The following is a 15,000-nucleotide window of genomic DNA, read 5'->3' as shown; positions in this document are numbered from 1 at the left end:
TGAGTGAGTGAGAGTGAGTGAGTGAGTGAGTGAGTGAGTGTGTGAGTGAGTGAGTGTGTGAGTGAGTGAGTGTGTGAGTGAGTGTGTGTGAGTGAGTGAGAGTGAGTGAGTGAGTGAGTGAGTGAGTGAGTGAGTGAGTGTGAGTGAGTGAGTGAGTGTGTGAGTGACAGAGTGAGTGTGAGTGTGTGATTGAGAGTGAGTGAGTGAGTGAGTGAGTGAGTGTGTGAGTGACAGAGTGAGTGTGAGTGAGTGAGTGAGTGAGTGAGTGTGTGTGAGTGAGTGTGTGAGTGAGTGAGTGAGTGTGTGAGTGACAGAGTGAGTGTGTGTGAGTGAGTGAGTGAGTGAGTGTGTGAGTGAGTGTGTGAGTGAGTGTGTGAGTGAGTGAGTGAGTGAGTGAGTGAGAGTGAGTGAGAGTGAGTGAGTGAGTGAGTGAGTGAGTGAGTGAGTGAGTGAGTGAGTGAGTGTGTGAGTGAGTGAGTGTGTGAGTGACAGAGTGAGTGTGAGTGTGTGATTGAGAGTGAGTGAGTGAGTGTGAGTGAGTGACAGAGAGAGGAGAGAGAGAGAGAGAAGCCATGATCTCCATGAACTCTTAGATTTTCTTCTTTGTTTGCTATTTTGAGAAAAGAAATATACCGAAAATCTACAAAATCTAGAAGAATACCACATACAGACGTGAACTTTGATGAAAAGAACCCAGAAAATACAGCTTTTTTATTTTTAAACACAAATAATCAACGCAGAGGATCAGAAGATCAGACTTCTAGCAACAGGCCTGCTGGAAAATTGGAGGGAAAGTTTAAAACTGGAAAAGAACCACCGATTCACAGAGGGAGAAGCAGTGAGTACGACTAAAACTGCTCTGGAAATCTTTTTTTCGGCTTGTTTGCTTATTTTTCCCAAATATAAGGGCATAAAATTGATCTTTAAATATTTTTATAAGCTAAAAATGCTAAAAAGCTAAAGCTATGGCTAGCCCACACTCTGGCATTCCTCAATGTATCAATTCAACTTAGGCAGAGAGAATCAGCCAATCAGAGCAGCAGCTGCAATCAGCCCACTGCCATATGCAGATGAGCTCCCCCCTCACCACCATACAGTATCCCTCTGAGGTGAAATCTGACACCGCAAGAAAAACCTACAAGCAGAAACTTCTGACAAACAACCCTGAGACTCTGTTTGCAGACCTGTTCAAAACAGGAGAAGTCTGCAACCTCATTTTCTTCTCCGATCACCCCAGAGCCTGGCATAAAGCCATCGTCCACCATTACCCCTCTGTAAAGAAAGAAGGCATCTGTAATGGCTGGAAAATCAAAATCAGAGAGCCAAATGACCCTGACAGCACATTAATAACTGTGAACATATACAAAAATGGCACAGTCATGATACAGGGGGACCTGAAAACATTTCAGGCGGACTACAGAACAATAGGTGATTTTGTGATACATGAGAAAGCAGTACCATCTGAAAGCTTGTCATCTGATCAGAATCCACCGAACAGCACCTCAGATCTCAGATCCACTCCTGCAGAAACTGTTGAGCACAGCTCACCCTCCCTGCTCAAAGCCATCCCTCTCCTACAGGAGCACTTCACCAAGCTGGAGATGGAGATGGTGCAGCTCAGAGAAACTGTGCTGAGACAGCAGCAGTCAGACACATGTGCAGCTCATACTGAACTCCAGCAGAACATCGAGCACTTAACACAGAGACTGTCAGCCCTCACACAGCAGACGAGAAAGCTGCAGACAGAGAAGGACAGCTATCAGTGTGAGCTGACCGCACTGAGACTACAGCTGGAGGACAGAGAACAGTCCACAGCAGAGATGAGGCAGCAGCTGAGAGAGATACAGGAGGAGAGAGAGCAGCAGAGCGGTGAGATCCAGGCCCTGAGAGAGCAGCTGAGAGAGCTCCTCCTGGCCAGAGAAGAACCAGAGCAGACCCACAGAGCTCCAACACTGCCCTCCACCCCAGAGTCGCCGAACACAGGGAGTCAACACCCATCCGTCAGCGCAGAGAGACCCGTCCCAGACCGCTCACAGCCATCACAGCGCCCCCTGCCAGACTCCACAGCACAGCAGCACCAGCCCTCGTCTCACAGCAGCCCAGCACCAACCAGCACAGAGGAACCTGAAATAGCTCTACTCATCGATTCAAACGGCAAATTCATCGATGTAAAGAAACTTTTCCCCCAACACAGAGCTGTTAAATTTTGGTGTCCCACCACTGACAAAGCCCTGGAGCTCCTGACAGAGTCCCAGCTAGGCCGGCCCAGCCACATCATTATCCACACGGGCACCAACGACCTGCGGAGCCAGCAGGACCGAGTGTCTGACTCCCTCAGAGCTGTCGTGGAAAAAGCTAGACAAACTTTCCCCAACTCTAAAATCATCCTGTCCACTCTACTCCAGAGGAGAGATTTCCATCCCAACACAATAAATAAAATAAATTCCAGCATCTCTAGACACTGTGCCCTTCTACCCAACGTCCACTTGGCCCATCATCCAGACCTGGACACTGAATGTCTATACGACCACGTCCACCTTTATAAGAACCTGGTACATATCCTTGCAAAGAGACTCAAAGATGTCACTCTAAACAGGACCAACCAGACCAGCCCCAGGTGGAGCAGAACCAGCCCTAACCCAGGCAATCCATCGAGACACACTCCAGCAAACTACACCCCAGCGCACAGCTCATCTAGAGCCCCGAGCGGAGCAGCACACCGAGCCGCAGCACCCAGGCAGGATCCCTACAGACCGAGACCGTCCTACAACAGCCCCACAGCTCCAGCAGCTGAAGCCCGTTCACAGCAGAGCCCGGCCCGGCCCGGCCGACCGAGCTACGCCCAAGCTGTCAGCGGAGGAGCAGATCCAGCCAACACTGAACTCCACGACATACAACACATGCTGAGTATCATCTGCTCTCACCTGCTAACACACAGTGGACAGTGGTAAAAAAAAAAAAAGACCTAAGTCTGTGGTATTAATGTACATTTAATAAGGAATTGTTAATGTTTTGAGTTCCTAACACAACTTTACTTCCATCATTCATAGCTTTAATTTAATCTAATCTAATGTAATTTTGCATCTTTTCTCTTTTCTCAAAATAGCAAACACACCATACACATTATTTTAAAAGTTTATGATGAAATCACTTAGTTTTTCTACGTGGAATATTCAAGGTCTAAACTCCTAAGTTTTTGGCTTAAAAAGTAGAAATTCTGATTTTATGAAAGAACTTCAAGACCTAGATGTCATCGTCCTACAGGAAACCTGGTGTAGAGGAGATGCGTTCACTGGCTGTCCCTCAGGATACAGAGAAATAATATTACCATCAGTCAAACTCACATCAGTCACACAAGGGAGAGACTCGGGAGGGATGATCATATGGATCAAATCTGAACTAGCCATAGAATTAATAAAAAGAGAACAGCACCACCTGTGGCTAAAAATACAAAAAGGAATGATATCAGCATCTAAGCCGGTTTTCCTTTGTGCAATTTACATTCCTCCCCTCGAGTCTCCGTATTTCCAAGAGGAAACTTCCCAAAACATAGAGAGAGAAATCAGCCATTTCCAGGCCCAGGGAAATGTGCTGCTTATGGGTGATTTAAACGCCAGAACAGGAGAAGAACTAGATTTTTTAGAATCGCACGGTACCAGATTCATCACTGGCAATAACGACCTGTACCCTTCTTACCCTAGCAGGCAAAACTGCGATGAAACCGTGAACGCTCACGGACGGCAGCTCCTGCAGCTCTGCCGAGGACTGGCTCTGTACATCGTCAACGGAAGACTGCGAGGAGACTCGCTCGGCCGATACACCTACAGCTCAGCTCTTGGTAACAGCACAGTAGACTATGCCATCACAGATCTAGACCTGTCCTCTTTGAGAGCATTCACAGTCAAACCCTTAAAACCTTTCTCAGACCACAGCCAAATCATCCTCTATATAAAGCAATCTGAAACAGCACCCAAACCAATTAAGACTCCATATCAAATGAGCAAATTAATGTCTTTCAAATGGACTGAAAACAGTGGCACTAATTACAGCACTGCCATTGAATCTCCAGAAATACAATCCCTCATACATTCATTCCAAATACAGGAATACCCTAAAAATCAATTCGGCATCAATCAAGAAGTACAAGATCTAAACAACATATTCTACAAAACAGCACAAAAAAGCAATTTGTCAATTGTCAAACCAAAGAAAAAATATTTAGATACAGACAAATGGTTTGATTTGGACTGTAAGGCTCTGAGAAAAAACCTAAGAAATTTATCAAACCAAAAACACAGACAACCAGATAATCCGGACCTCCGCCTTCTTTATTGTGAGGCATTAAAACAATATAAAGCCACACTCCGGCGGAAAAAAGCACAGTTTCTGCAAAACCAGTTTGAAGAAATTGAAAAATCTATAAACTCACACAAATTTTGGGATAAATGGAAATTGTTATACAAACCAAATCGAGAAGTTCTGGCAATCCAAGATGGGGAGAAGTGGAAAAACCACTTCCAAGAATTATACAGCCCAACTGAAATTCAAAATTATAAACAAAATGAAATAATTAATAAACTAGACAATTTGGAAAGATCAATTAAAGAAAATCAAAACCCTTTAGATTTCCCCATAACAATGAAAGAATTGGAAGAAAAATTAGGAGTCCTTGAGGCCAAGAAAGCCTGTGGTGTCGACAGCATCCTGAACGAGATGCTGAAACACACAGACCGAAGCTTCAGACTGGCCATGCTAAAACTGTTCAATGATGTTCTGTGTGTAGGGTTCTTCCCTGAGATCTGGAACAAGGGCCTCATCAGCCCCATCCACAAGAACGGAGACAAATTAGACCCCAACAACTACCGAGGCATCTGTGTGAACAGTAACCTGGGGAAGGTCCTCTGCAGCGTCTTAAACTCCAGACTTTCAGACTTCCTTATGAAGCACAATGCCTTGAGTAAATGCCAAATTGGCTTTCTTCCAAAATGTCGCACATCCGACCACATTTTTACATTACAAACACTAATTGACAAATATGTACATCAAAACAAAGGACAAATTTTTGCTTGTTTCATTGATTTCAAGAAAGCATTTGATTCAATCTGGCACAAAGGATTATACCTAAAACTTATCGACAGTGGAATAGGGGGGAAATTTTATGATTTGATCAAATCGATGTACACAGCCAGCCAATGCGCTGTTAAAATTGGAAACCAAAGAACCGAGTTTTTCCCCCAGGGGCGCGGAGTGAGACAGGGCTGCAGTTTAAGCCCCACCCTCTTCAACATTTACATCAACCAATTAGCCGATACGTTAGAACATGCTCCCTTTCAAGGTCTCACTCTACACGACACCGAGATCAAGTGTCTTCTCTACGCAGACGACCTGGTCCTCCTGTCGCCCACTAAAGAGGGGCTTCAGGACAGCCTGGATCTGCTGGAGGATTACTGTCAGTCCTGGGCCCTGACCGTCAACCTCCAGAAAACTAGAGTCATGATGTTCCAGAAACGCTCCAGATCTCAGGGACCAACACACACATTCACACTATCACACAGAACCATCGAGAGCACAAAAACATACACTTACCTCGGCCTGAAAATAACTCCAACTGGCAACTTTACTTTGGCTGTGAATGAACTCAAAGAGAAAGCTCAAAGGGCTTTCTATGCCATAAAAAGATCCATCAAAATTGACATACCAATCCAAATTTGGCTCAAACTTTTCAAATCAATAATTGAACCAATTGTTTTATATGGCAGTGAAGTGTGGGGTCCTTCTATCAAATTTGATTTTTTAAATTGGGAAAAACATCCAATTGAAACTCTACATTTAGATTTCTGTAAACGAATACTCAAAGTCCAAAGGAAAACACCAAACAACGGATGCAGGGCAGAATTAGGCCAATACCCTCTCCTTCTAAACATCCAAAAAAGAGCCATCAAATTCTGGAAACACCTAAAAACAAGCGACCCCAACACATACCATTACAAAGCCCTAAAACACCAAGAGCTGAGCGTAGCGAGGAGTCCCCTGTGCCAGCGGGTGCTGAGACTGACTGGGCTCTCTCCTGCAGAGATCAGCTCGCCTCAGCACACACACACACTCACACACATTCGGCCCGCACAAATTATCACCACAGAACAAGACAAGTACATCACCCATTGGACAAACACCATTAAAAACCAACACAAACTGGAATGTTATTCGGCACTAAATCGAGAGTACACTGTTGCGAACTACCTGAGCACAGTGAGTGATGTGAGACTCAGGAGAACCCTGACGATGTACAGACTCAGCGAGCACAGCCTGGCCATAGAGACGGGCCGGCGCAGACAGACCTGGCTCTCCCGTGAGGACAGACTCTGCCCGCACTGCACCCTGGGAGTGACGGAGACCGAGCTGCACTTCCTCACGGAATGCCCAAAATATGAACATATCAGAGACCACTATTACCCCAAAATTAATCAAATATTTCCCCATTTTAACACCCGTAATCCAACCCAAAAACTCCGTTTCATTCTTGGCGAAGAAGCCAAATGCTCAAATATAGCTGCAAAATTTGTAGCATCCTGCCATATCCTGAGGGACGACCAGAGACCAGCAAACATCCAATAAACACACACACACTCACAGCCTAAGACCTACACAGTACACACACACTCACAGCCTAAGACCTACACACATGTATATGTTCAATTCCAAGTTCATTGTTCGTTTGTTTTTTGCTTGTTTTTGTTTTGTACAGAGATGTTTTCTAAATCCTTTATATTTTATTTATTAATCTTTGTTTATTTTATTATTATGGTTTTATGCTATCAGTATTATTATTTTGTGTACTAAATGTTCTAAATCATTTTCTATGTTGTTTTGATGCTTTGGCAATACAAAATGTATTTTTTTGTCATGCCAATAAAGCTTTCTGAATTGAATTGAATTGAATTGAGTGTGTGAGTGACAGAGTGAGTGTGTGAGTGTGTGAGTGTGTGAGTGTGTGAGTGAGTGAGTGAGTGAGTGAGTGTGAGTGAGAGTGTGTGACTGAGTGAGTGAGTGAGTGAGAGTGTGTGAGTGAGAGTGTGTGTGTGAGTGAGTGAGTGAGTGAGTGAGTGAGTGAGTGAGTGAGTGAGTGAGTGAGTGAGTGAGTGAGTGAGTGAGTGAGTGAGTGAGAGAGAGTGTGTGAGTGAGAGTGTGTGTGTGAGTGAGTGAGTGAGTGAGTGAGTGAGTGAGTGAGTGAGTGAGTGAGTGAGTGAGTGAGTGAGTGAGAGTGAGTGAGTGAGTGAGTGAGTGAGTGAGTGAGTGAGTGAGTGAGTGAGTGAGTGAGTGAGTGAGTGAGTGAGTGAGTGAGTGAGTGAGTGAGTGAGTGAGTGAGTGAGTGAGTGAGTGAGTGAGTGAGTGAGTGAGTGAGTGAGTGAGTGAGTGAGTGAGTGAGTGAGTGAGAGTGAGTGAGTGAGTGAGTGAGTGAGTGAGAGTGAGTGAGAGTGAGTGAGTGAGTGAGTGAGTGTGTGTGAGTGAGAGTGAGTGAGTGAGTGAAAGTGTGAGTGAGTGAGTGTGAGTGAGTGAGTGAGAGTGTGTGAGTGAGAGTGAGTGAGTGAGTGAGAGTGTGTGAGTGAGAGTGAGTGAGTGAGTGAGTGAGAGTGAGTGAGTGAGAGTGAGTGAGTGAGTGAGTGAGTGAGTGAGTGAGTGAGTGAGTGAGTGAGTGAGTGAGTGAGTGAGTGAGTGAGAGTGTGTGAGTGAGAGTGTGTGTGAGTGTGAGAGTGTGAGAGTGTGAGAGTGTGAGAGTGTGAGAGTGTGAGAGTGTGAGAGTGTGAGAGTGTGAGAGTGTGAGAGTGTGTGAGTGAGTGAGTGAGTGAGTGAGAGTGTGTGTGTGTGTGTGATGGCAATGGAAGCTTGCTGTTCGTCACTCATGATGTGTGTTGGAGAGTTACAGTAACACAGAGTTCTTCAGTTGTGCGTCTGTAACCGCTGACGTGTGTAACATGAGACGCCGTTTGCGTATTAGTGTCCAGTTTAAGTCTGAAGCATTACTGGGCTGCTTTTATTGAGTTTTTAACCTTGGCAGTACCTTGGTATTCTACCATGTAGATTTGATTACATTGATAATAATCATAAATGATCATTACGTGAGCATCAGATCATCATATTAGAGTGATTTCTGAAGGATCATGTGACACTGGAGTAATGATGCTGAAAATTCAGCTTTGATCACAGGAATAAATTACACTTTACTGTATATTCACATAGAAAACTGTTATTTTAAATTGTAATAATATTTCACAATTTTACTGTATTTTTGATCAAATAAATGCAGCCTTGATGACTGTGAGCAGAAGAGACTCGTTGAAAAACAATAAAAAAAATCTATCTTTCAACCATAAGTGCATCCAAATAAATACATTTTCATACCATGAACTAATTCAGATTAAACTTGACCTTTTGTTGTGTTTTGGGCAGTTTTAGTTTTTTACATTAATTTTATTTTTTACATTTTTTACATTACATTTTACATTAATTTTTGTTTTTATCCACAGATATGTGAGAATATTCCAGAATGTGGATCTGTCCAGTAACTTCTACTTCAGGTGAGTTGTCGTTTCAAGCCCTTTTGAAAGCGTATCTTACCCATAATGCCTTGCCCTCGCGTAAACTTCTCATATCACTGAGATAGAAGTGGCCTTACTTGTCCTTTCCCCCCTCGCTTCTTTTCATTAATCTGGCTATAACGTTTCCTGCATGAAAATGGTCTTTGATTTTAGAAAAGAAGCAGCTGAAATAGCTTTTCCTCACATATTGAATAGATGTAAGGTATTATTATTTAAAAAAAATTATGCATATTTTTTTAAATTATCTAAATTTTAAAATTAAGTTATTTTTTTCCCAACCCCCAAAGAATTTCAGACTTTAATGAGACCTTCATCTATTAATTTCTGGACGGTTAAAAAAAAAGAGAGAGGAAAAAATATATAAATATAAAATGTATATTTATTTTATCGTACATATGATTTTATATTTTATAATATATTTTATATATTATTTTATATTTATGTTTAGATTTAATTACATTTATTATATTGTATTTAGCATTTTATTTCATAATTTATTTTGTATTTTATTTTGTATTTTTAGATTTAAATTTTTATTATTATTATTTTTATTATTTTTATTGTATATACTATTTTTTTATTTATTTAATTAATTAATTAATTTATTTATTTACTAAAATATAATTAAATTAACAATTGAATTTTCAAGTCTCGAATGTCTCAAATCCGGCTATTTTGGACCTTTTTTTGTGTGTCTTTTCTTGTTATATTCCAGTTATTTGAAAACATGTTCATCAAGTCTGGAAAGAACAATATAATATCATTGATCTGCTCCAGATGACGTGACCCTTTGACCTCTGACCCTCAGTTACAGCTATGACCTGAGCCACTCGCTGCAGTGTAACGTGTCGCTGCTCCAGATGACGTGACCCTTTGACCTCTGACCATCAGTTACAGCTACGACCTGAGCCACTCGCTGCAGTGTAACGTGTCGCTGCTCCAGATGACGTGACCCTTTGACCTCTGACCTCTGACCATCAGTTACAGCTACGACCTGAGCCACTCGCTGCAGTGTAACGTGTCGCTGCTCCAGATGACGTGACCCCTTTGACCTCTGACCTTTGACCATCAGTTACAGCTACGACCTGAGCCACTCGCTGCAGTGTAACGTGTCGCTGCTCCAGATGACGTGACCCTTTGACCTCTGACCTCTGACCATCAGTTACAGCTATGACCTGAGCCACTCGCTGCAGTGTAACGTGTCGCTGCTCCAGATGACGTGACCCTTTGACCTCTGACCATCAGTTACAGCTACGACCTGAGCCACTCGCTGCAGTGTAACGTGTCGCTGCTCCAGATGACGTGACCCTTTGACCTCTGACCTCTGACCATCAGTTACAGCTATGACCTGAGCCACTTGCTGCAGTGTAACGTGTCTCTGCTGCAGATGACCTGTGACCCTTTGACCTCTGACCCTCAGTTACAGCTATGACCTGAGCCACTCGCTGCAGTGTAACGTGTCGCTGCTCCAGATGACCTGTGACCCTTTGACCTCTGACCTTTGACCATCAGTTACAGCTACGACCTGAGCCACTCGCTGCAGTGTAACGTGTCGCTGCTCCAGATGACGTGACCCTTTGACCTCTGACCTCTGACCATCAGTTACAGCTATGACCTGAGCCACTCGCTGCAGTGTAACGTGTCGCTGCTCCAGATGACCTGTGACCCTTTGACCTCTGACCTTTGACCATCAGTTACAGCTACGACCTGAGCCACTCGCTGCAGTGTAACCTGTCGCTGCTCCAGATGACCTGTGATCCTTTGACCTCTGACCCTCAGTTACAGCTATGACCTGAGCCACTCGCTGCAGTGTAACGTGTCGCTGCTCCAGATGACGTGACCCTTTGACCTCTGACCATCAGTTACAGCTACGACCTGAGCCACTCGCTGCAGTGTAACGTGTCGCTGCTCCAGATGACGTGACCCTTTGACCTCTGACCTCTGACCATCAGTTACAGCTATGACCTGAGCCACTTGCTGCAGTGTAACGTGTCTCTGCTGCAGATGACCTGTGACCCTTTGACCTCTGACCCTCAGTTACAGCTATGACCTGAGCCACTCGCTGCAGTGTAACGTGTCGCTGCTCCAGATGACCTGTGACCCTTTGACCTCTGACCTTTGACCATCAGTTACAGCTACGACCTGAGCCACTCGCTGCAGTGTAACGTGTCGCTGCTCCAGATGACGTGACCCTTTGACCTCTGACCTCTGACCATCAGTTACAGCTATGACCTGAGCCACTCGCTGCAGTGTAACGTGTCGCTGCTCCAGATGACCTGTGACCCTTTGACCTCTGACCTTTGACCATCAGTTACAGCTACGACCTGAGCCACTCGCTGCAGTGTAACCTGTCGCTGCTCCAGATGACCTGTGATCCTTTGACCTCTGACCCTCAGTTACAGCTATGACCTGAGCCACTCGCTGCAGTGTAACGTGTCGCTGCTCCAGATGACGTGACCCCTTTGACCTCTGACCTTTGACCATCAGGTACAGCTATGACCTGAGCCACTCGCTGCAGTGTAACGTGTCGCTGCTCCAGATGACCTGTGACCCTTTGACCTCTGACCCTCAGTTACAGCTACGACCTGAGCCACTCGCTGCAGTGTAACGTGTCGCTGCTCCAGATGACCTGTGACCCTTTGACCTCTGACCCTCAGTTACAGCTACGACCTGAGCCACTTGCTGCAGTGTAACGTGTCTCTGCTGCAGATGACCTGTGACCCTTTGACCTCTGACCCTCAGTTACAGCTATGACCTGAGCCACTTGCTGCAGTGTAACGTGTCTCTGCTGCAGATGACCTGTGACCCTTTGACCTCTGACCCTCAGTTACAGCTATGACCTGAGCCACTCGCTGCAGTGTAACGTGTCGCTGCTCCAGATGACCTGTTACCCTTTGACCTCTGACCCTCAGTTACAGCTATGACCTGATCCACTCGCTGCAGTGTAACGTGTCGCTGCTCCAGATGACCTGTGACCCTTTGACCTCTGACCCTCAGTTACAGCTACGACCTGAGCCACTCGCTGCAGTGTAACGTGTCGCTGCTCCAGATGACCTGTGACCCTTTGACCTCTGACCCTCAGTTACAGCTATGACCTGAGCCACTCGCTGCAGTGTAACGTGTCGCTGCTCCAGATGACCTGTGACCCTTTGACCTCTGACCCTCAGTTACAGCTACGACCTGAGCCACTCGCTGCAGTGTAACGTGTCGCTGCTCCAGATGACCTGTGACCCTTTGACCTCTGACCCTCAGTTACAGCTACGACCTGAGCCACTCGCTGCAGTGTAACGTGTCGCTGCTCCAGATGACCTGTGACCCCGGAGACACCGGTGGAAGACAGGACAGCTTCGACATATTTGAGGAGGAGGGGCTTCCCACGCAAGGTGTGTTCAGATTGCATTGCATTCTCTTTTTATATTATTTATTTTATTTAATTTTAAATATAATTTAAGTAAATGTATTAATTTAGTAGTTTTCATTTTTTAAATTATTTCTTCATTTATTTGTATTTTATTTTTTATTTTATACCCTTCTGCAAAATACAGTTTAAAATCTACATTTTAATATATTATTTTATTTTATTTCATTTTATTTTTATTTTAAACTCTTCTGCAAAATACAGTTAAAATCTACATTTTTTTTATTTTTTTTTATTTTTTTATGTCTCAAGTCTGGCTTGGTTGGGCCATTTTTGTTTATTTTCTTGTAATAAGAAAAGGACTCGAGTTATTTATCATCGTTTAATCGTCAAGCTGTTGTGTTTTGTCACAAACGGTGTTTGTTTCAGTTGTTCACGGCTTCAGTAACGAACCCTACGCTAAGTATGTGTGGAACGTCAGTCTGTTGGAGAAGGTCAAGGACATCGTGCATCCTGATTGGCTGTTGTACATCATCCACGGATTCTGTGGCCAATCCAGTATCCTCTCATAAATTGAGTGTGTGTGTGTGTGTGTTTCACTTTCTTCTATAGGGGTATATTGACTTGTGCATGAGTTGAGATGCTGTTGTCGTCACCGTGACCATCTGGCCGGGGTCTATAGTGCATACGGATGTTCTCATGGTCCTGGTTCATATAGATGAACGCCTCTAACCTCACAGTCTGTGCCCGTTTCATATTAATGCACACGCATGTGTGTTAGTAACTGTGTGTGTGTGTGTGAGAGATGATAAACATAGAACAGCGTCCATAAACTAAAGCAGGTGCGCACAGTGTATTCTGCTTTGTTGATTCATCATGGGAAATATGTAGTTTTGCAGTTGCTTTCCACACACCATGATGCAAAAAAATAATTTTCTTTGTATTTTTTATTAAATTTCCATATTATTATTTTATTTTTTGTTTTATACCCTTCTGCATAATACAGTTAAAACATACATATTAGGGATGGCCCGATACCGATACTGGCATCGGGGATCCGGCCGATACTGTCCTAATATACTCGTACTCGTACTCATAAAAATTCGCCGATACCACGCACCGATACCACGTACATTTTGCAAAACGAAACTGGCCGCCGCGAGTGCTTTGTCGAGGTGAACTGAGGCATAGGAAAGTATAATGTCGGCGGTTTGGGCTCATTTCAAGATAAGGGGTGATGACAACAGCAAGGCAGACTGTGAGTTATGTTCAGCTAAGGTGTCGAGAGGAGGGAAAGAAAGTACATCGTTTAACACCAGCAATCTAATTAAACATCTGAAGACGCATCATAGATCTGATGGCCGAGCGCGCGCGCGGGCGGTAACTCACTCTGTGTGTGCGGGTTACGGGAGAATAAAACGATTCGCGGGACTCCCGCAAACTAGAAATATCTATGAATAAAACATAAAAACTAAAAGATTTTTATTCATCTCTTGCAGAAAAGCAACAAGAACAACTACAACAAAATAGAAACGATTTACAGGCCAGAGTTTCTATTCATAACATGGTTACAGCGTTGAGCGATGTAGCCAATCACAGACATATGTGTTGATTTCTGGAACGCAATGGCCAATCAGAAGCATTTAAGATAGACTCCCCTCACCGCTCAAAACTGACTTTTTTGTTCAGTGCTGAATTCTGTATGCTGGCAAATCCTCTAATTATAACAAACAAAGTGTGGATATTATGAAAGATTGATTGTGCAGTCAGCTTCATTGATAATAACAGAGATGTGTGAGATCGCGATGAACTGTCAGCTTTTAGGATTTATTAAGGAAGCGCACTTTGCGCGCATTCAGTCATGCCAGACCATGCACGCAGTAGCCTGCTTGCTTTTATGTTAAATTAACAGTGGTTTGTGTGTTAATACATTTATTATTTTAATAATTTTTTATTTATTTTTAGACTTGTTAAAACAAGCAGAGAAGAAAATAAAAACAGTCTTCTAACCTGTGTTCTAAAATAGTCGTCTTCTTTTCTGGGAGCCTATAGTTACTTTTGCGGTAGAAATATCGGTATCGGTACTCGGTATCGGCAAGTACACAAATGTAAATACTCGTACTCGTATCGGTTTGAAAAAAATTGTATCGGGCCATCCCTAATACATATTTTATTGCCTTCTGCAAAATACAGATAAAACGTACTTATTAATGTTATTTTTTATTATATGCCCTTCAGCAAAATACAGTTAAAACATACTTATTTTTTTATATATAATTTTATTATATTTTCCCCTTCTGAAAACAGTTAACTTTTTGCTGTCTACTTTTTAATGTAATTTAATTAAACTTAATATTTTACATTTAAAAAAAAATACTTCTTCAATCTTCAAAATATAGTTATAACTTTTATTTTCTGCAGCATATAAACCCTAATTTTTAATGTAATAACAACATTTTGTTTCATTTTATTATATTTTTTTCTCTTGCTGAATACAGCTAAAACTTTTTGCTGTCTACTTTTTAATGTAATTTAATGTAATATTTTTCATTTATTTTTATTTTATTTTATAACCTTCTGCATTTTATTTTATTCCCTGCTACAAATTGCAGCAAAAACATTTTAATTATTATTTTAAATTTTTATTTGATTTTATTCCTTGATGCAAAATGCAGCAAAATTATTATTATTATTTTATTTTATTTTAAATTTTAATTTATTTTTATTTCCTGCTGCAAAATACAGCTGGTCGGATCTGGGTTAGAGGGTTAGAGGGTTAGAGGGTTAATCGGCTCTGATATTGACCTGTTATTTCTCCTGTTCCACAACCCATCCTGACATGACCTGTTTCCCCAGAGAGTTCATGAGGGTCAAAGCTGGAGAAAAAAGCTAAAGAAACACAAAGAGAGAAATACTCCCCTGGAGAAAGTCTGGCGCTGTTGATTGCTTGTGTCGTTGTAATGGTTTCTCCCACTTCCCCCTGACGAGCCCGTACCGGCGGTCAACGAGTTCATGGATGCCAGAGGCATTATAGGAGAACGATAT

At 43.0% G+C, this 15,000-nt stretch overlaps 1 protein-coding gene across 1 annotated transcript in view; it reads left to right on the top strand.

Moving 5' to 3' along the window:
* fig4a (FIG4 phosphoinositide 5-phosphatase a) overlaps nucleotides 1-15,000 on the top strand; it is a 146,995-nt gene that overhangs the window by 20,633 nt on the left and 111,362 nt on the right. The window contains exons 6-8 of the mRNA XM_056240510.1: nucleotides 8,526-8,576; nucleotides 11,850-11,980; nucleotides 12,385-12,513. Coding sequence (XP_056096485.1) covers nucleotides 8,526-8,576; nucleotides 11,850-11,980; nucleotides 12,385-12,513 — 311 coding nt within the window. The remainder of the gene's footprint in view (nucleotides 1-8,525; nucleotides 8,577-11,849; nucleotides 11,981-12,384; nucleotides 12,514-15,000) is intronic.

Source organism: Rhinichthys klamathensis, unplaced genomic scaffold (genome assembly GCF_029890125.1).
Source record: "Rhinichthys klamathensis goyatoka isolate OS25496 unplaced genomic scaffold, OSU_Roscu_1.1 h1tg000602l_1, whole genome shotgun sequence".
NCBI lineage: Eukaryota > Metazoa > Chordata > Actinopteri > Cypriniformes > Leuciscidae > Rhinichthys > Rhinichthys klamathensis.
This window is presented reverse-complemented; position numbering and strand designations above follow the sequence as displayed.